At 34.1% G+C, this 21872-nt stretch overlaps 3 protein-coding genes across 3 annotated transcripts; 2 read left to right on the top strand and 1 right to left on the bottom strand.

Annotated features, from left to right (window-relative positions):
* The first annotated feature begins 6145 nt into the window (after window positions 1-6145).
* On the top strand, window positions 6146-9365 carry LOC110637318 (aldehyde dehydrogenase family 2 member C4). Its single transcript, XM_058129655.1, has 9 exons — window positions 6146-6386; window positions 6954-7096; window positions 7427-7810; window positions 7900-7989; window positions 8083-8256; window positions 8356-8493; window positions 8580-8717; window positions 8830-8891; window positions 8985-9365. The coding sequence occupies exons 1-9, from the start codon at window positions 6281-6283 to the stop codon at window positions 9256-9258; spliced, it is 1509 nt and encodes a 502-aa protein (XP_057985638.1). The 5' UTR covers window positions 6146-6280; the 3' UTR covers window positions 9259-9365.
* A 1511-nt stretch (window positions 9366-10876) lies between these two features.
* Window positions 10877-13783, top strand: LOC110637319 (aldehyde dehydrogenase family 2 member C4). The gene is made up of 8 exons (XM_021787365.2): window positions 10877-11144; window positions 11452-11594; window positions 11748-12131; window positions 12283-12372; window positions 12457-12630; window positions 12708-12845; window positions 13116-13253; window positions 13353-13783. The coding sequence occupies exons 1-8, from the start codon at window positions 10991-10993 to the stop codon at window positions 13686-13688; spliced, it is 1557 nt and encodes a 518-aa protein (XP_021643057.2). The 5' UTR covers window positions 10877-10990; the 3' UTR covers window positions 13689-13783.
* A 5502-nt stretch (window positions 13784-19285) lies between these two features.
* On the bottom strand, window positions 19286-19915 carry LOC110637345 (multiprotein-bridging factor 1c-like). The gene has a single exon (XM_058129449.1). The coding sequence runs from the start codon at window positions 19774-19776 to the stop codon at window positions 19537-19539; it is 240 nt and encodes a 79-aa protein (XP_057985432.1). The 5' UTR covers window positions 19777-19915; the 3' UTR covers window positions 19286-19536.
* Window positions 19916-21872: the final 1957 nt, after the last annotated feature.

Raw genomic sequence — 21872 nt, 5'->3', positions numbered from 1 at the left:
ATAAATTTGATATATTCAAGAAAATGGATTTTGACTCCCAATGTATAGCTAGCTGTGTAATTTGGATAATATATATATAATACCAAGTCAAATTCATGCGTTTACAAATTATTATTATTTTATTTTAATAATATTAGAATTATTTTTAAAATTTTAAATTTTGATTTTAATTAAAATTAAAAAAAATTATAAATCAATAAAAGAAATCAGATCCCGTAAATTAATGGTTAAAGAGTCATATTCAATTCCAATGTGACGGCTCCAAGAAAACTGTCATTTGGCGATTATAAAAATAAAGTCCATGGAATGTGCTCATTGCTGATGCATATATATATGTATATATAATTGTAAAATTCTATTTAAATGAGTTTAATAATTATTAAATTAAATATTTTTATATAGATTCATGTATTTATTATATGTAATTTAATTAATTTATATAAATTTTAATATAAATATTTAATTTAATAATTATAAAATTTATTTTTATATGAGATTGAATTTATATTAAATATGTCATAAATTTATATATAAAATTATGAAAAAAATTTTAAATAAGCCCTCAACTTTTTTATTGATGACTCATAACTTACATTTAACTTCAACTTAGTTCATTTAAAAAAAAATTAAATAATAATATTTTATTTTTTTATTAATAAAATATTAATTTTATGTTTCTGAACTTGTTTCTAGTTTTCTATTTTACAGGTTTACCCTAATCTTTCAATCTTGTACTGATGGCATTTATCAATTTCAATTTCTTTAACAATGGGTCCAATAAACCTCTAAACCCACTTCCTCCTGTCAATCTTCTTGTCACGCACTAAAAGTTGAGAAGATTCTAAATAAATAAGCATTTTTGGAGAAAAAAGATAACCCAATTGAAGAAGAAATCAAAGAAAACGAGAGATGATATGTAACACCCCTATATGTATAATTCTGTGCATCTCACTGTTTCGGTGACCGGTGTCAGTCCAGATAATTAAGAGGATTAGAACTATATTGAAGCCATCTAAAAAAGTCTTGAACAAAAATAAATAGCAATTACATGAAAGTACAAAGGAAATAAATGAAACAAAGCACAATGAGTTAAATGAGCCAGGGGTCACAACGATGGGTGACCGTATCGGAAAGTGACTACGAGGTCAGTTATAACTCTATTTTTGTATGGAGCATTATGACACCTCAAGCCTAAGAATTATTGCGAAACTAGTGGAAAGGAGAAATCACAGAAAAGAGTTGATAAGTAGATCAAATAATTAGGTCAGGGTTCTGGAATTTTTAGTAAATCGGATTAGACCGGCGAGGGGCAAATTGGTCAATTTACCCCTAGAGATGACTCATGACCTAAATGTCCAATAAAATGTGAGAAATTAAAATTGTAAAATATATAATTAAATTGAAAAAGAAAGGAAAAGAAAAGAAAAGAAAAGAAAAGAAAAGATTAATGACATCATACAAGTGACATAGGCATGACCTTATAAATAATTATCATTTAATTAATTAATTTGACAAAGTAAAATTTAAGATAAATATACATAAAATGAAAATGAAAATCAAAATAATTTGGTCTTTTTCTTTCCATACTTGCCGCCCCCTCTCTCTCTTGGTTCTCTCTCTCAATTTCCACCATGAAAGCTTATGTTTAGGGTTTCTAAACCCTAATTTCAACCCTAAATCCCCTACTTTCCTTAAACAAAATTAGTAATTGAGCCTTGTTAAGAAGTTTAGAAGAAAGAAATTTGAGAAAGATTGGAGAATTAAGAAGATTGAAAAGCTATACAAAGGTTAGTGTTATTCCTTCAATTCTTTCCTTATCTTTATGCTTAGATACTTGAATTAAGTTGAAATTTAATGAAAAATTGAAAGAATTATACAAGTAAAGAGACCCCATGAATTTCGGCCATGATAGGGAAAGGTAGGATTTGATGGATTTTGATGAAACTAAAAGTGTTAGCAAGCTTGATGGAATGTGTAAATGAGATTTATATACTTTGATTGCATGAGATGTAACAATTAGTGAATTAGGGTTTGTGACCATTGAAAGTTTGGGGGGAAAAATTGGGAATTTGGGGAATTGATGCTTAAATTGGTTAATTGGTGTGATTTAGAATGTGTTTGAATGGTTAAAATTGAAATGGGATTGTGAATGTGTGATGTCCAATTCTGGACAACTTGACCCTTACCCGTTCAAATAGGTATAACTAGAAATTGGTTGCTCCAACTGGCATGAGGCTAATTGGAGATGAAAATTAAGACATAATGCAACAATTTTGGTAAAGAAACCTTGCCCTAAAACTGAACACAACGTGATGTAAAATTAGATCAAACCCGAAATTAGCACACTGCCACTGTATAGAAATGACCAAATTAACAGTATTTATTCATTTGGCCATAACTTGGCCTAAGCAGGTCCAAATGACCTGATTTTTAAACCATTAGAAAGCTATGACATAGTACTATAACTTTCATGAAGAATACAATCCCAAATTCAACCCATAACCAAGTCAAAATGTCAACCAAAATTGGTTGCTCAAAACTGCCAGAACCAAATTTGGTACCCAGAATCTGGATTTAGACCAATCCGGCTGGCCTTAGAAAAATGTCCATAACTTGAGCTACAAAACACCAAATGGAGTAATTTAAAAAGGAAATTAAATAAGACACATTAAGGAACAACTTTGATGGAGGAAAGTTGGCCAAAATTCCACTGTAGACAGACTAATGGAATAGTAGAAACTTGTGACCCAAAACTGAATTTTTGGGATTTTACTTAGGTAGTGTGGAAATTTAATTGGCAATCAATGCCAATAAATTTGATACCCAAAATGTGGTATGTGGGTGCAATTAGAGTAAATAAACCTATTTAGAAGGAAAAAGTCAACATTTTGACTTGAATAGCGCCATGAATAGTATCACCATACACAAAAATATAAAGAACCGTAATGAGTAGGATAAGTCTGCAAAGAAATTATTAGAATTAATTATTAGAAATGGATTGAATGGATGCTGAAGTACTTTAAATTTATGTGTTTTAGTTGGAAAGAGATCTTTGAAGGAAAAACAAAAATTGGAGTAAATTGAGTCAACAAAAGAGGTTTGTGCACAACTAGTTTTCTATTTATAATGTTTTGCATATTTCCTTTGATTAAATGAGTTTATTTTCTCTATGTATTATGTTTCTCAAGCATTGAAGTTATTTCAACAATTATGAAAATGTGTTACATTATGCATGAGTTTAGTTTTGGGAAATTGTTAAATTATGACTTTAATGTTATTATGGATTGAAAGGAATTTTGCTTTGGAAAATTATGATTGGAATATGGTTATATGGGAAATGGATAAAATATGTTTTGAATTGTGATGGGCATGAAAATTATTGGTTATTGGAATTGACATTGAATTGAATTGTATTGTGATTTTATGCTCACAAAAAGGATAATGAAATTTATGATGTTGTTTTATATCTCACAACAAATGCTCGATATGTTATTACCCGTTCCTCATTTGTTAAGGAGACACTATAGTTAGCTTTGTTTTGATTACCATGATACGTGCACATACTTAGATCCTCCTCTTATCAGAGGTTAGATCTAAGTTTAACTTGGCCCTTTCAAAAGTAACTTGTTGTGTGGATGTAATGTGCACGACGATTCGATCTCCCTGACCATAGGGAGTGAGAATCACTTCGAAGATAGCTCTTACGGATTAGTCTTGCATAGAGTTAGTGAGATTAATAATGGTTTTTGGAAATTGAGCAATGATGATTTTTTTAAAATGAGAATTGTACATAATTGATTTTAGTGAAATTTTCTCTTTATTTCCATAAATTAATGGAATTATTTAAAATGTCCATTTATGATTTGATAAATTGTGATTATTATTCAAGGTCATTTAAATAAATGATTTATATTATTGGAAGTTTTCATTTTAATTTGAGGAAGTATGATGAATTTAAAGATTTTCAAATTCTTGTTCTAATTTTGTCAATGTATATTGTATTACATTTTAAATTATAGTTGTGCACCACTGAGTTCACCGTTCAGCGATAGCTTTGTATGCTGTTGCAGGTGAAAAGAATATAGAGTAGCTGAGTAAGATTCCTTGAAGACACATTGGAACTACCTCTGGGTATATCATAGGTATACTTTAGTATATTAGATTTTGATGTATTCATATAATTATATGTATGTAATTTTATTTGAGTTATTGTACAAAAACTCTTGTAAAATATTTTGGTATGTAATTAAATGCAAATTATTGTAATGTAAATTTGAGATTTTTATTTACCTGTATAGTTTTGTAATATTATTTTTATTACCTTAATGAATGTAATATTCAAAATTCTTCCTGAGTTTGATAATGAATGAATTGTTTCCTCTATGATGAGACTGACTTAAAAATTGAATTGAGTTACTTGTATTGATTTGGGAGATGAAATTAAATTTATTGGAGTTGTGGTTGAGAAAACATATTGGAAGTATTTTTTTTTTTTAGGTTTTAAAGAACTGTTTTTTCAAAATACAACCGGCACTCTGCCAAAATTTTGAAAAATTTTCGTAACATCAGATTTTAATCGAGGATTTGATCCATGACAAAAATTTTAATTAAAAGCTTTTAATAAATATTCAACATTCCCACCACTATAAAAATAATTGAAAATTGTTTTAAAATATCTTGTAGTATATTTAATGGGTTACCGGTAGACGAAGTACGGTAATTCATTAGGTGTACTATGGGAGCATGTTATACCTTACGGAGAGATAAGGTGCGACATGATAGGAGGAGTTCCAAGGCCAACTTTGAGCAAGACCTAAGTTGACTATGCCCTTGATTATTTAGCTAATTGGATCTACCAGTCTAGTGGGTTTGTCTCGATTTTTGCCTCTCAATCATCCTAAATTTTAGACATTCCTAAATCAAGTTGGCTTGCATACGATTTCAAGGAAAGAGTATTGTGGTGGTAGGACTGGGATGTTAAGTTTGAGGGGCACTGTGTGGTGTCTCTATTATTGAAGACACATATACATCGTGTCATCATCGCCCCTGAAGAAAGGAATCACAAGTCTCGTTGTTGGATGGGTGTGACTGGATGTTAAGTTTGAAGGGCTGCTGGGCGAGTGAGTTTTTAGGTTAGAATGGGTGAGTTCTTGGTGTTCTTCAGTTCCTAGTTTCGAATTGTTGAGTTAGGGTTCTTAGTGTTCTTGAGTTTTTGGATTTGAATTGCTGAGTTGTTGGTGTTGTTGAATTTGAATTGTTGAGTTAGGATCGTTGATGTTCTTAAATTGTTCTTGTTGGATTAAAGTATTTTGAGTTTGAAGTTGTTATTTTTGTGGCTTGAATTTTGGATATATTTTTCATGGACTCGAATTGTGATCCGATCCGAAAGTTTCGCGCTACGACTCGATTGGGATAAAAAGTGAGATCTATAATGGTAGCAGAGGGCATGGGTATGGACCAGTATGAATATTATAATATTCTATCCTTTATGGGAGAGTTGTGAAATATTTGGGAAACACATTGGGGTTGGAGTTAGAGAGTTCTGATTGATTGTATCTTGTTCTTTTCATTATAGTCGAACCTTTTTCTCTTGTCTTGCCCGTAGACGTAGATCTTACTATTGAACCAGTTAAATTCTGTGTTATTCTTCTTTTCTTTTCAATTCTGTGTGATTATACGATTTATATGTGTGCGCCTTAAATTTACGTGCTTGTTATAACATAACCTTTTAGTTTAGTTGATTAGGTTTCTTAGTATTCTTATTTTTTACAATTTCATTTCAATTAAAAATAAAAAATACTTTTACTATTTAAAATTAGAGAAATTATATTAGTAATTTGATCTTAAATGAAAAGTTTAGAACTAATTTGATTAAAAAATTAAAATTAAACCTGTGTAGACTTAACCCAAAAGTTGAGGACTTATTTAGAATTTTCCATACAATTCTCCATTTAGGATTTGTGGGGCTTACATTTGTTGGCACGCCAAGATATTATATTATATATACCCTACATGGAATAATAAATTAATAGTAAATAAATTTAAAAAATTATAAGTATTTTAGTAAATTTTAGTAATTATATTTATATATTTGTCCATTTCCAATTAGTCTGCTATTTATGTAAAATAAGGGTACTGGTGTGATGTCATCCCGCACTGTATAATTTCTCCTCCACATTGGCCTGTCTATAAATATTGTGTTGGATGATGATAAAATAAAAGAAGAAGAAAGGAAGAAGAAAGAGCACCGAGCTGACTAAATTTAAGGTATAAAAGATCGATGGCAATTCAAGGCAATAGAACCTCTGATGAATCTTTTTTCAAGATTCCTGCCATAAAGTTTACAAAGCTGTTCATTAATGGAGAATTTGTTGATTCCATCTCAGGTTCTGTTAATCTCTCTGTTTCTTTCACTGCAAATTTTCTTGATGTTATGACTCTGTGAAAGGCATAGATTTCTTTCTTTTTTTAATTTCTTGTTGCCTTTCTTCTTCTTCTGAATCCAATGGAAAGTCTGTTCTCTGGTTTGAATTCTTCACTTTCCCTTCTTTTACAAAACTACAAAATACAGCTGGAACTCATCCTGCCCAGAAATAAAATACTTTTTGCTTGTGATTCCTTATGTTCATCAAGAATGAAGTGAGATTATTTCATTTGGAATGGAAACAATGTAGAGTGGAGTTAATTAATATCAATCTATTGATCAAGATCTTTTATCACGATACCTCATTGATCTTTAATCAAGCTTGTATTAGTGATTTCTACGCTAGGACCATTTTAATTTTTTTTTTTTTAATTTTCTTGACAGTGACTTACATTGTTGAAAACAGAGTATTTAATTTAGAAATCTGTATGATGAGAATCAGTCAAACGGATGAATTTTGTTGATTCACAGAGACTTTGATGTAAACGTTTATCTCGCCTTTGACTTATAATTGCAAAAAACTGTACAGGAAAAACGTTTGAGACAATAGACCCAAGAACAGGAGAGGTAATCGCAAGAATTGCAGAGGGAGATAAGGCTGACATAGATTTGGCTGTGAAGGCTGCTCGCGATGCATTTGACAACGGCCCTTGGCCCCGCTTGCCTGGTGTTGTAAGTTTTCTTTTATCTTCTACATCGTTCTGCATCGCTCTCCTTTTCCACAATTAAAATTAAATTAATTTTGAGAGAATTTATTTGATAATTTATATGTGATAAAATATTATATTTTATTAATTTTATAATTATAATAGGAATGATTTATTTTTGAAAAATAAAAAATAATAATAACCTGTAGCATAAAAAAAATTCAAAAAAGTAATTAAGAATAATTTTTTTTGAACATCATTTTTTTTTTTAAACGTAAAGTTCAAACCTTTATTTTTCTTACTTATATTAGACAAATTTATGATTGTAATTGTGTTCTTGAATGGCGATGATTAGGCGAGAGCAAGGATTATGCAGAAATTTGCAGATTTAATTGAAGAAAACGTAGAGGAATTGGCAGCACTGGATACTATTGATGCAGGGAAGTTGTTCAGTGCGGGCAAAGCTGTGGACATTCCTCACGCAGCAAGCCTCCTTCGTTACTATGCAGGTGCAGCAGATAAAATCCATGGAGAAGTGTTGAAGATGTCAAGGGAGTTCCAAGGCTATACCCTGCTTGAACCCGTTGGTGTTGTGGGCCATATCACCCCCTGGAATTTCCCTAGTACCATTTTCTTCATGAAGGTCGCCCCTGCCTTGGCTGCTGGGTGCACCATGGTTGTCAAGCCAGCGGAGCAAACACCTCTTTCTGCTCTCTATTATGCTCATCTCTCCAAGCTGGTATGCCTGCTCGATACTGAAGTTTTTGCAGTCTTTGCTTTCACTTTTATTTTTCTTTAATTTTTGGTTCTTTAATGCTTGTAAATCAGGCTGGGATTCCTGATGGAGTGATCAATGTTGTGACTGGGTACGGACCGACAGCTGGAGCTGCCATTTCCTCTCATATGGATGTTGATAAGGTTACATAAACTTTGTTCATTTGGTTTAAAAAAAAAAAGTAATTAGAACGTAATTATGAATGCCATTTAACTTCATTGTCTTGGTGTTTTCAGGTCAGTTTTACTGGGTCTACAGAAGTTGGACACATGGTAATGAAGGCTGCAGCAGAAAGCAATTTGAAACAAGTTTCACTTGAATTAGGAGGAAAATCACCTCTCCTAATTTTTGACGATGCTGATATAGATAAAGCTGCAGAGCTTGCCCTTTTCGGCATCCTGTATAATAAGGCAAATGAATTTCTTTTTCCTTTTCTCATGCTTACGTTTCAAGTGAGTTTTGGTTAATATGCAGAGACGATTAATTTAATTCTTTTATTCACATTTCAGGGAGAAATTTGTGTGGCAAGTTCGCGGGTTTATGTTCAGGAAGGGATTTATGATGAACTTGTAAAGAAGTTGGTGGAAAAGGCAAAAAACTGTGTAATTGCAGATCCTTTTGATTCTAAATCTCAGCTTGGTCCACAGGTAATTAATCATTATGAATTCCATGATTTTTCTAATGTAATTGTATGAACCCACCAACTGAAATCTGCATTTCATCTTATTTTCAGGTTGATAAGCGGCAATTTGAAAAAATTCTGTCTTACATTGAGCATGGGAAAAGAGAAGGAGCCACCTTGTTAACCGGTGGTAAGCCTTCAGGAAACAAGGGATATTATCTCCATCCCACCATTTTCAGCGATGTTAAGGTAACACTATCTAATAATTTCAGCTGCTCTTTACCAGTTGGAATCCCAATTTTAACACAATTAGTCGAAGACTTACTCTTAGTTCAATTGTTATTCTTGACAACTTGTTCAGGAGGATATGCTCATAGCAAAGGATGAAATTTTTGGACCTGTAATGGCACTCATGAAGTTCAAGTATGCAATCGACATCTTTCATTTCATTACATTACGCTTGTACAATTATTATATTAAGAAATTTTGTTTCTCCTGTGTGATGATCAATTGCAGGACTATCGATGAGGCAATTAAATGTGCTAACAATACAAGGTATGGCTTGGCAGCTGGGATTGTTACCAAGAACTTGGATGTGGCTAACACAGTTTCAAGATCAATCCGAGCCGGCATTATCTGGATTAATTGTTACTTTGCATTTGATAACGATTGTCCTTATGGAGGATATAAGATGAGTGGATTTGGAAGAGATTTTGGATTAGAGGCCCTTCATAAGTTTCTTCAAATCAAGTCTGTTGTAACCCCCATTTACAACTCTCCTTGGCTGTGATCAAATACGGTGTCGTTTTGAAAATTGCCAGAATGGTCTATGATTAGATTACAATCATTATACTTTTGTATTTCAGGATTTTAATAAATGACCATTCTTTTCTTTCCCCCTTAGAGCAAAATAGTTCAAATCTTTGAATTGTACAACTTTGATTGATTATAGATGAAATTTTATATTGGTCAATAATTTCATGTGATAATAAAAATATTTAAAAAAAATTATGAACTATATAACAAGAGATAGTTTTTTTTTTTTTTTTTAATTAGTTACAAATATGAAAAAGTTAAACTCAAAATTTCTCTCATTTCCTACATCTTATTCCTTTAAAATGAAGAAAAACTAATCAATTTACTCATAATTTCTTTAATCTGTATTTTAAAAGTACTAATTAGTTATTAATATTGAAAGACTTTTTTTTTTTTTAAATTAATGGTTAAATATTGATAGGCTCTCATTGCCCAATTAAATAAATATAAAATATATTTTTTTCATAAAAAATTAGTTTAATTTTTTTTTATTTAATAGAGACTCAATAAATCGAATAACAGCTGATAAGCTACATAACGGGAGGTAGCTATCTCCTTTCTTATTATAAAGGTGAATTATCTTAGAATAGATAATTAGTGATATTTAAAGTTGAGATCTTCCTACTTTCTACATCTTAAAAATAAAGGAAGACTAATAAGACCACTACTTATTAACAAATTAGTTTAATTATTGATAAGTCTTAGATATAATATAATATTTTTGTCTCTTAACAATGCCTAGAGATTGAAAATTAATGGTTAAGTATTTTTTTTTTAAGATTCAATGGAGATTCAATGAATTGAGTAATAATTAATGAGTTATATAATAGGAGATAGCCATCTCTCTTCTTCTAGGCAAAATGTAAATTTCTTAAGTGAATAGTGCTATGGAGGTACACGTTATAAGAGATATTCTTAAGTTTACTCCATTACTTAAAAGAGATAGTTGATGAAACTTGAACTCGAGACCTCCATTTTCTACGTCTTAAAGATGAAATTTGGTTAAATATTAGTAATAGGCTGTCAATGCCTAATACATATATATAAGTATGAGATATAATATGATATTTTTGTCTCTTATGCAATGCCTAGAGATTGAAAATTGGGGATTAGGACACCGTGAATCTCAAGTTGAATTAATGCGTATTAGTCCCTCTCTGGCAGCAGCAGGGCAACATATTAATGAAATGTGGCATTTTACGTTGGAAATAATGATGTGGGCTAAGGAATATGCTTCTCAACAAAGCCATTGAAACTGAAAGTGATTAGTAGCTTAATTTGATATTAATTAACAACTATTGATGCGGAAATGATGCAGATCCAATGTGCCTATCCTTAATGTGTCATCATCATACACATCCGGTCAACAATATAAGGCCAACATAAGTCTTAATCACAATCTTTCAAACATTTTTAATACATTCTAAAATTAAAAAAATAATTATCTTTTATTTATGATTTATAATATATAATTTATTTAATCATTTAATATATTCAAAGGTACATATTATAACCAGTCAAAAAAGGTGCCGACAGCTGATATATATATATATATATATATATACTATTTTTAATAATTATGTAGAAAAGCTGGGCACTATTTTTGTGTGTGTGAATAGAGTATTCTATAATCTTTCCCAGATCAGTAGGCAAGCTCATGCTGCGTGTAGGTGATATCAGCAATTTTTGTGCCTATAAAGGAGTACATGCGAACTTGCGATGGTAAAACATACCTAGGTAGACTTAAAGATAGAGATATGGCAGGCCATACCGATGGAAGCTCTGAGTGTCTTATCAAGATTCCAACTATAAAGTTCACCAAGCTCTTTATCAATGGAGAATTTGTTGATTCTGTTTCAGGTGCTTTTACACTTTCTTTTTGTTATCAAGAACTCAATTTCTAAGACTTACCAAAAAAAAAAAAAAAAAGAGTTTCTAGCTGCTCTTCTATTTTTCTTGAAGCATCATATCTATTATATCACTTTTCACATTCAAAAGCGAGGATTTGCATATTAGATTGAGTTGCTTAATATCCCTTTGGATGGAGTGGAGATTTATTTTCTTTGATAGCAAAAAAAGAATCTTTCTTTTTCATCTTCGAGCACTGGTCGCTCACTAAAATTTCTGCTAACACCATCTGGTTGGGGTACCCAAACGATTTTAACAGGGAAAACATTTGAGACCATAGACCCGAGAACTGGAGATGTGACAGCGAGAATTGCTGAAGGAGATAAGGAGGATGTTGATTTGGCTGTGAAAGCTGCCCGTGAGGCGTTTGAACATGGGCCGTGGCCCCGAATGTCTGGTTCTGTATGGGCTTTAACTTTCTTTATGCATTTTAAAAAAAAAAATAAATCTCTAAAAACTGGATACAACTTTTATGTTCGGTGATTAGTATTATCTAGCACGTTATGCATTAGCTTAATGTTGATGATCAATTTGCTTGTTCTTGAATGGCGACAGGCAAGGGGAAGGATTATGATGAAATATGCGGACTTAATTGATCAAAATATAGAAGAATTAGCTGCATTGGATACTATTGACGCTGGAAAATTATATGGCTGGGGCAAAGCAGTGGACATTCCTTCAGCAGCAAATCACCTTCGTTACTATGCTGGTGCGGCAGACAAAATTCATGGAGAAGTGCTAAAAATGTCTCGAGAATTACAGGGATATACCCTACGTGAACCCATTGGTGTTGTAGGACACATAATCCCCTGGAACTTCCCTAGCTCTTTGTTCTTCACCAAGGTTAGCCCAGCCTTAGCTGCAGGGTGCACCATGGTTGTCAAGCCAGCTGAGCAAACCCCTCTTTCAGCTCTATTTTATGCTTATCTTGCTAAGCTGGTAAGCTTGAATGATGTTTAATTTTGACTGAGTAGATCCCAGTTGGTTCAAATGTGCCTTTCTCAACTTCCTTTGAAGCTCAATTGATAACATCTTTCATGCCCTTGTAAATTCCTTATTAGTTTTGTATTTCGAAAATCCTAATTACTAGGCTGGTATTCCTGATGGAGTAATCAATGTTGTAACTGGGTATGGACCAACAGCTGGTGCGGCCATTGCCTCTCACATGGACATTGATAAAGTGAGGCCTAATTTTCGCCAAAAGAAATAAGATCATCCCATTTGCCAATTTACATGTCTAAATGTGGTATTTTTTATGCTTCAGGTAAGTTTTACAGGGTCTACTGAAGTTGGGCGTTTAGTAATGCAGGCTGCAGCAACAAGCAATTTGAAACAGGTTTCACTTGAATTAGGAGGCAAGTCACCACTCCTAATTTTTGATGATGCTGATATAAGTACAGCTGCTGATCTCGCTCTCCTTGGTATCCTGTATAACAAGGTAAAATGATGTTTCTTTCTTTGATATTACCAGACATTCATTCAATGTAGCCAATGATATTTTCTTCCATTCTTCAGGGGGAAGTTTGTGTTGCAAGTTCACGTGTTTATGTTCAGGAAGGAATTTATGACAAATTAGTTCAGAAATTGGTCGAGAAGGCAAAAGCTTGGGTTGTTGGGGATCCTTTTGATCCTAATGTTCGACAGGGACCCCAGGTAAGAACTGAGAAGTTCACCAAGCAACTGAATCTGGTTAAGACTTGAATTTGACTGAAAGATGGCTAGCACCAAAAAAACTTAGTAAAGAAAAACTTCTTCTACCTTTTCAAATACCTGCAAGGAATTATTCATTCCCAAAGCTTATAAATTCGTGGCCAATATATATATATATATTTTCAAACATGGTAGGCTCCTCCTTCTGGTGTTCTAGGTAAATAATTTCTTGTTAACTGGTAATTGATGAATGCATTATTTTGCTGGTGGCAGGTTGATAAACAGCAGTATGAAAAAATTCTTTCTTACATTGAGCATGGCAAAAGAGAAGGAGCAACATTATTAACAGGGGGTAAACCTCTATTCAAGAAGGGATATTTTATCGAGCCGACAATTTTCACTGATGTTAAGGTACAGTTTCAACTTTCAAGACAAATAATTGGTAATATTAGCTCAATTTGCTTCATAGTTAATCTGTATTAAGTTTAATTTTCTGAACAAATTGTTCAGGAGGACATGTTAATAGCGAAGGATGAAATTTTCGGACCTGTGATGTCGCTAATGAAGTTCAAGACTGTAGAAGAGGCAATTAAGAGCGCTAACAATACAAGATATGGTTTAGCAGCAGGCATTGTGACCAAGGACTTGAATGTAGCTAACACTGTCTCGAGATCAATCCGCGCTGGCATCATTTGGATAAACTGTTATTTTGCCTTTGATGAGGACTGCCCTGGTGGAGGATATAAGATGAGTGGCTTTGGAAGAGATTTTGGATTGGAAGCCCTCCACAAGTACCTCCAAGTTAAATCTGTTGTTACTCCCATTTACAATTCTCCTTGGCTATGATCAACATGCTTTTGGTTTCCAGAATGGGAGGAACACCTCCTCACAGATTATGCAATGAGTTTCTACATCTCATCAAATAAAATTTCTTTTTATCATATGAGATCCAGTAAAGAATAGTAAACTCGAAAATAAGTCCAAAGTTTTTTTTGTTTTTTGAACTGATAATTTTCATTTAAGAATAAGATCGAAGGGAATTTTTAACAAAACAATCCTGACACAGCAGGACTAGGACAGGTAAAGAACTTGGCATCAGAAACCCAACCCACAAGAGACAAGAATAAACTCTAGTTGCTTGAGCTAGCCAATTGGCTCACCTGTTACTGCTTCCAAAACATAGGTCAAACACTAAAAACAATTGGATCTGAATTTGTTGAATCTCATTCAGAATGAAATTCATCTGTACGCATGAAATGAGAATGGCCAAATGAGATTCAAGAATCCCAATTTGTTAAAAAAAAAACCAAAAAAAATCCCTTTTTGACAGTCTTAAGTTCTTTGCCCAAAAAGCTGCTTCCCTTGCTGCAAAAGTTCAAGCCATAAAAAGGGATTAACATTTACGAAAGAGAATTCTTGCCATCAACAATGATATCATTGTAGTCTTGACAAACAAATCCAATCTTTGCTAGATGGCTTTTAAAAGAGGTATCACAGTTTAGTATGAGGGAACCAGAGCGTGCCAAGCTCTTATCCTTCCCTCACTATGATTTATGCGAGATGAGATAAACCTGAGCGAAACTTGCAGAAGTGGGAAAGGAAATCTAATTGAAATGGCTGCAGAGGGCACCTTTTATTATCTTTGAATTGCAATTTTAGCATCAACTTGGTTCTTTTTTATTTTTTTTCTCGATTAGAAGCAATAAGTAAAATCAAATTAACCAAAACAGAGCATGAGATTTCAATATATACTTTTCAACACTTCTACTGTTAGCATAATTACAACAATTAGCATGATTATAGGAGATTTGTGTACCATAATTACAACAATTATTATTCTTGTCTAAATTAGCTCATATTCTCATGTATAAATAGATGTAATATCTCTGTAAATAAGATACAGACAAATACACAATCATTTCCTTCATTACTTGTATTCTTTCTTCTAATATGGTATCATAGCCGTAAAGTTTTTATTTCTAGTTGCTAGGGTCTCTCTTCTCTCTCTACAACCTGTTCTAGTTCATTCTTTCATTCCTGTTATTATACCATATATTTTTTTTTCTCCTCATCTTGTTATCAATGGAGAAATTTGATATTTCAAAACCTATTGCAACAGTTCTGACTGGTTCTAACTATAATTTTGGGTTCAAGGAATGAAAAGTTTTTTGATAGGTCGCAAGTTTTGGCGTATTATTATCGGAGATATCACTATGCCGACAAAAGAGAACGATGAAACTGATGCAAAATTTGCTGACTGTCTTGAGGACTGGGATAGTAAAAATCATCAGATCATTACCTGGTTTCGCAATACTTCTATCTCGTCCATCCACATCCAATTTGCTAATTATAACTCTGCAAAAGAAATCTGAGATTTTTTTGGCGAATCGATATCAGACCATTGGACTTGCCCACTATTATCAGTTGTGGACTATTCTTCATAATCTGAAACAAGAAGCAGGTCAATCTGTGAATGATTTTCTTGCCCAGGTCCAACCCATTTGGAATCAAATATCTCAGGCTAAAATCAGTGAAGATCATCTTCATCTCGTTCAAGTTCTAATGGCTCTTCAATCAGAATATGAGGTCGTTCGAGCGTCCCTGCTACATCGAAATCCACTCCCATCATTGGATACTGCTATTCAAGAGATTATTTTTAAAGAGACTCGTCTCAGTTTGGATAAAACTCCTCAATTTGAAACTGCTCTTGTAACTACTTGATCCTCACATCAGAAATCTGGCAATCAACTCTGTAAGAATTGTAATCAAATTGGTCATGCTTTTGCATATTGTCCTACTATAGAATGCAGATATTGTCATGGTTACGGTCATATTCTTGAACATTGTCCCACACGCCCTCCAAGACTAAAAGGAGGGCATTCTAAATTTAAGAATGTCTCAAAGCCTGGATCTTCTTCTGTCACTGCTGTTGCTGCTACTGAGGGTTCTACTGCCATCACCATGAGTGATCTTGAGGTACTATTCAAACAGGTTATCTCTTCTAATTCTTCTGCTGCCATGTCTGGCACTCTGGGTAATTCTTATTAGCTTTTTGACTCTGCATGTTATAATCATATGACTACTAATCTTAAATTCTTGTCTTCTGCAAAACCTGTATCTTCCTTACCACTAATCCATACTGCAAATGGTACTAAAATGAACATCACACATACTAGTCATGTGTCTACCTCAAATCTTCATCTCCCTGACACCTATTATATCCCTAATTTGGCACTCAATCTTATTTATGTTAGTCAGTTGTGTGAAAAAGGACTAAATGTTATTTTTTCTCCCCATGGTGTCCAGGTACAGGATCCACAAACGGGACAGATTCTTGGGGAGGGTCGCAGAGTGGGTCGATTCTTTGAGCTTGCATTTTCACATCTTCCTCAGAGATTTGTGTCTGCAGCTACAATCCCTAATTCCTCCATTCACTAATGGCATCTTCGTCTTGGTCATGCTTCTGCCAGTAAAATTCAACCTTTAATTTCTCGTGGATTATTAGGATCTACTAAGTTTGAGTCATCTAATTGTTTAAATTGTCAACTTGCAAAACAAACTGCATTATCTTTTTCTCATAATAATACTACTTCGGACACTCCTTTTGGTTTAATTCATTCTGACATTTGGGGTCCTTTTCCTATTTCTTCAATAAATGATTTTCATTATTTTGTGATATTTATTGATGATTATTCTCGGTTTACTTGGATATATTTTTTGAAACATCGATCTGAGTTATCACAAATTTACATCACATTTGTAAAAATGATTAAAACTCAGTTCTCTTGTGACATTAAAATTCTCCGAACAGACAATGCCATGGAATATCAGGATTCTTCTTTACTTCATTTTCTTAGTCAACAAGGCATCGTTGTTCAACGTTCTTGTCCTCACACCTCTCAACAGAATGGGCGAGCTGAACTCAAGCATCGCCATATTCTTGATTCTGTACGTACTCTTCTTCTTTCTGCCTCATGTCCAGAAAATTTTTGGGGAGAAGCAGCTCTTCATGCTGTCTATATTATTAACCGTCTTCCTACATTGGCTCTTCATAATTTATCTCCTTTTGAAAAGTTGTTTGGACAACCTCCTGACTATTCCATCCTTTAAACCTTTTGGATGTGTTTCTTTTGTTCTTTTACAACCTCATGAACATACCAAATTAGAAGCCTGTGCTCGTCTATGTTGTTTTCTTAGTTATGGCATTGAACACAAAGGGTATCGATGTTGGGATCCTGTTTTTAATAAGTTACGCATCTCTTGTCATGTTACCTTTTGGGACAATACTATGTTCTCTTCTCTTTTCAAATTTCATCACTCTGTGAATACTGACTCTCTATTTTTCACAGACTACTCCAAAGAGCTATTTTCAAGTCCTGATCCAGGTGATTGTGATGTGCTCAATATTAGCCCAACTACACCTGTCCCTGTTGAATCTACACCAGTTGTTGATCCAGTACCTGCGCCTGCATTTCCTCCTAGCACTACTCTTCGTCGTTCTACCCATGTAAGAGAAACTCCTCATTATCTTTCTGATTTTCACTGTTACTCTACTATTGCAACCCTTCATGAGTCTCGTTCTTATCGTGAGGCAAATAATGACCCTCTTTGGCAGCAAGCTATGACTGACGAACTTCAGGCTTTAGAGAAAACTCATACTTGGGATTTAGTTGATCTTCCACCAAACAAGACCCCTATTGGTTGCAAATGGATTTACAAAATCAAGATCCATTCTGATGGAACTATTAAACGCTACAAAGCTCGCTTAGTAGCCAAAGGGTACACTCAAGAGTATGGTATCGACTATGAAGAAACTTTTGCTCTAGTGGCCCGATTAACATCTATTCGCAGTCTCTTAGCTATTGCTGCAGTTCGTAAATGAAAACTTTTCCAGATGGATGTCAAGAATGCTTTTCTTCATGGTGATTTAACAGAAGAGGTTTATATGCATCATCCTCTGGTTATCATTCTCCTCATAAGGTTTGCAAACTTCAGCGAGCCTTATAAGGATTAAAACAAGCTTCCAGGGCCTGGTTTGCCAAATTTAGTTCCACTCTTGCTCAACTTGGTTTTCTCTCTAGTCCATATGATTCTGTATTATTCACTCGCCGAACTGACAATGGTATTGTTCTTCTATTGCTTTATATTGATGATATGATAATAACAGGAGATGATTCATCTGGTATTTCAGAGTTATAACATGAACCCAATCAGCATTTTAAAATTAAAGACCTAAGTTCTCTCAGCTATTTTCTGGGTCTTGAAGTTTCTCAAAATTCTGATGGCTATTATCTATCTCAAGCCAAGTATGCATTTGACTTACTTTCTCGAGCAGGCATCACTGATAGCAAAATAGTATCAACCCCATTAGAGCTCAATTGCAAACTTACACCTTTTGATGGCACTCCTCTTGATGATCCTACTTTATATCGACAGCTTATCGGGAGTCTTGTTTATCTCACAGTTACTCGACTTGATATTTCATATGATATTCATCTGGTCAGCTAGTTTATGTCTACTCCTCGCTCAACTCATTTCTCTGCAGTACTTCGAATCCTTCGTTATATCAAAGGCACTCTTTTTCATGGTTTGCACTTTTTTGCTACCTCCTCCCTAGTACTATCTGGCTACTCTGATGCTGATTGGGTTGGTGATCTGACAGATCATCGCTCTATAATTGGTTATTGTTTCTTCTTGGGTAATTCTCTTATCTCTTGGCGTAGCAAAAAGCAAACTGTTGTTGCACGTTCTAGCACAAAATCTGAATATCGTGCTCTTGCTGATGCTACATCTGAATTATTTTGGTTACGGTGGTTATTAACTAATTTGGGTGTCACTCATTCTTCTGCTACAATGCTTTATTGCAATAATAGAAGTGCCATACAGATTTCTCATAATGTTGTATTTCATGAGCATACCAAACACATCGAAATTGATTGTTATTTTGCACATCATCATGTTGCTCATGGCACCATATGTTTGATTCCTGTCTCCTCTGTCAGCCAAATCGCTGATATATTCACCAAAACACATCCTCCCGCTCGCTTTCAGGATCTCTTAAGCAAACTCAAGTTAGCACCTGTGCTACCACCTTGAGTTTGAGGGGGGATGTTAGCATAATTATAGCAATTAGCATGATTATAGGAGATTTGTGTAGCATAATTACAGCAATTAGCATAATTATAAGAGATTTGTATAGCATAATTACAGTAATTAGCATGATTATAGGAGATTTGTGTAGCATAATTATAGCAATTATTATTCTTGTCTAAATTAGCTCATATTCTCATGTATAAATAGATGTAATATCTCTGTAAATAAGATACAGACAAATACACAATCCTTTCTTTTATTACTTATATTCTTTCTTCTAACATCTATAAACACTAAGAGCAGAGCCAACTACGACGAACAACACATATATTCAAATCACAAAGTATATTCAAATCACAAAGCACCCCCAAATAAAAGCCAGTAAACTACCCTTCCACCAAAAAAGTTACTTCCTGATCTTCCCCCTGAGCTTCACGCCCAGCACTTTCTCCATCTTTGCCAAAATGGCCTAATTAGGAACCTCCTTGCCATTCTCATACTCCTGCACCACCTTAGGCTGCTCATTAATCAACTTAGCAAGCTTCGATTGGCTCATCTTCTTCTCCAGCTGCGTTTTTTGGATCGCCTGCCTTACCTCACTCTACACCTTTTGTAATGCCGCCGGCTCCGTCTCTTCGTCCAACTTCCTTGCGTTTACAACAATTGCTGCTTTCTTGTTTGAACCAGTGTCAAACTTCTTGATTGTCTGGACTGGCGCGCCTGATCGGAGGGCCTGGTTCACCGCCTTGTGATTGCGCAGGTCTTGGGCCTTGGGTTTTGACTTGCATAGCACAACTGGTTCCCAGTCCTGGTTGATTACTCCAGTCGATCTACTAGGCATTTTCTAAGAGGCACAAACAACAAATGAAGTTGCTTTTTCTATGAGAAAGCGATAATCACTTCATCAAAACCAAGCGATTGATATCGTAAATGATAACAAACAGCAGGTGTAAACCAGCAGAATGCTTTATATAGGAAGCTTGGGATCTTGAAATTTCTTCCTCGCAGGTAATTAAAATGGTTATCTTCAGTTTTATCTAGAAGGTTCGAGGGAAAATCGGCCGTGGCTTTGCTTACGTGGTAAATATTTATTGGGCAGAGCTGCTGACCGTAGTCTGGGTAATTCTTACGTGACCCAATCAATAATCGCCACATCAAGGGACACAATTTAGCACCAATATTTGATTATATTCTACTTCCATATGCCAAATTCGTATCGTACCCCTACTCTTTCTGTGTGAACTTAGAAAAAAAGCAACAGATATCGATACTCTCATTCTTCCAAAACCCTCGCAGGTGAATTAGAACCCTGGTGCCGGAGACACTCTCAACGGGCGAAAACATCATTTTCTGGCATTATGGTAGCCTGAGATTCATGGTTCATTGGATTCTTCTCTAGAAATTATGCTAACCGATACCCCACCAGAGAAGGTGGCACGCCAGATTCTCCCATGGAGCTTCAACTTCAAGCCGAATGAAGGCAGCAGTGGTTCTTTGCTTTTCTCTGGTATTATGGATAAATTTGCGAAGGTCGATGACAAAGAAAAGCCTCCTGAGAGGTATCTTCGTTTCTTTCCCAGCAATTCTTAAATTTATTGCCTAGTTTGTTGTTAAATCTAAGTAATTAGGAAAATGTTGCTTAATTAATTATTACACTAGATTGTCTGCTCAACTATTATATATTTTGAAGCACTTATAAGAAGAAATTGTTGTGCTGTGAATTAAGCTCAATCGTAACTTAGTTCTGTACGGAGAAGCTTTGCTTAACTAGTTTTTCTTATGCATAATCACGTGCTTGATTTTGAAATGATAAGCAGGTAAGAATTTATGAAAATATTGCCTGGGCCAAGTTTCAGGGCAATAATTTTTACTAGTTAATAATTTATGATGTTACCCTATTTGATTGCTCGGCATTTATCTATTGTAAATGGAAATGTTGTACAATCCAGGCTAATCAATCTTCCATTGATATATATTTTCTTGGTCTTGGTAGATTTATTGATTCAAAAGGATTGGCCAAACAAGGAGCAGCTGCTCAACATCCTGAAAAGGACAATGCTTTCTACTCCAATGGGGTGGTTGAACATGCTTACTTGTTAAAAGCAACGATTATATGGTAGATTTATTGTCGCTCTTACAGAAGGAAGGACAAATAATCTCTTTATTATCAAAAAAATTTTTCACTATCAGAGCTAAGTTGAAGTGGAGCTTGTGGAGCTTGTGGATACCTTGGAAAGGAGAATGGTGAATATTACCTGCATTCAAGAGATTAAATGGGTAGGAGAGAAAAGTAAGGAAGTGGGTAATTCAGAGTACAAATTGTAGTTTGCCAGAAAGGAGAGGAACAAGAACGGAGTGGGCATAATCATAGATAGGATATTGAAAGATGCTGTAATAGCTGTGAAAAGAGTAGGAGATAGAATTATACTAGTAAAACTAGTACTAGAAGGAGAAACAATAAATGTAGTTAGTGTTTATGCCCCACAAATAGGACTAGATAGTGAGAGTAAACAAAGGTTTTGGGAAGATATGGATGATCTAATGCAAAGCATACAGAATGAAGAGAATGTTTTTATCGGTGGAGATTTGAATGGATTTGTAGGAAGTGATAGGCAAGGTTATGAGAATGTTAATGGACATTTTGGTTTTGGCAGCCGAAATGAAGAGAGATAAAGTATTCTGGATTTTGCTGTGGCATACGACCTAATACTAGTAAATACCTACCTTATAAAAAGAGAATCAAATTTAATAACTTTTAAAAGTAGGTAACATAGAAGCCAAATTGACTTCCTCTTAACCAGAAAGATAAATAGAGCTCTATGCAAGGATTGCAAGGTCATTCCAAGTCAATATCGGTTAGTGGTCTTGGATGTCAAGTTTATGAACAATTCAAGTAAAGGTTAGAAGAAATAATGTAGCTCGAACAAAGTGGTAGGA

The sequence above is a fragment of the Hevea brasiliensis genome, chromosome 11 (genome assembly GCF_030052815.1).
Source record: "Hevea brasiliensis isolate MT/VB/25A 57/8 chromosome 11, ASM3005281v1, whole genome shotgun sequence".
In the NCBI taxonomy this organism is placed as follows: Eukaryota; Viridiplantae; Streptophyta; class Magnoliopsida; order Malpighiales; family Euphorbiaceae; genus Hevea; species Hevea brasiliensis.
The sequence above is the reverse complement of the archived record's forward strand: the minus strand, read 5'-3'. Positions and strand labels throughout refer to the sequence as shown.

Coding starts and splice junctions, on each gene's coding strand:
- LOC110637319 (XM_021787365.2), top strand. CDS start 10,991: ATGCGAACTTGCGATGGTAAAACATACCTAGGTAGACTTAAAGATAGA. Junction 12,846..13,115: donor ATGTTCGACAGGGACCCCAG/GTAAGAACTGAG, acceptor TGCTGGTGGCAG/GTTGATAAACAGCAGTATGA. Junction 13,254..13,352: donor CAATTTTCACTGATGTTAAG/GTACAGTTTCAA, acceptor CAAATTGTTCAG/GAGGACATGTTAATAGCGAA.
- LOC110637345 (XM_058129449.1), bottom strand. CDS start 19,776: ATGCCTAGTAGATCGACTGGAGTAATCAACCAGGACTGGGAACCAGTT.
- LOC110637318 (XM_058129655.1), top strand. CDS start 6,281: ATGGCAATTCAAGGCAATAGAACCTCTGATGAATCTTTTTTCAAGATT. Junction 7,097..7,426: donor GGCCCCGCTTGCCTGGTGTT/GTAAGTTTTCTT, acceptor GGCGATGATTAG/GCGAGAGCAAGGATTATGCA. Junction 7,811..7,899: donor ATGCTCATCTCTCCAAGCTG/GTATGCCTGCTC, acceptor CTTGTAAATCAG/GCTGGGATTCCTGATGGAGT.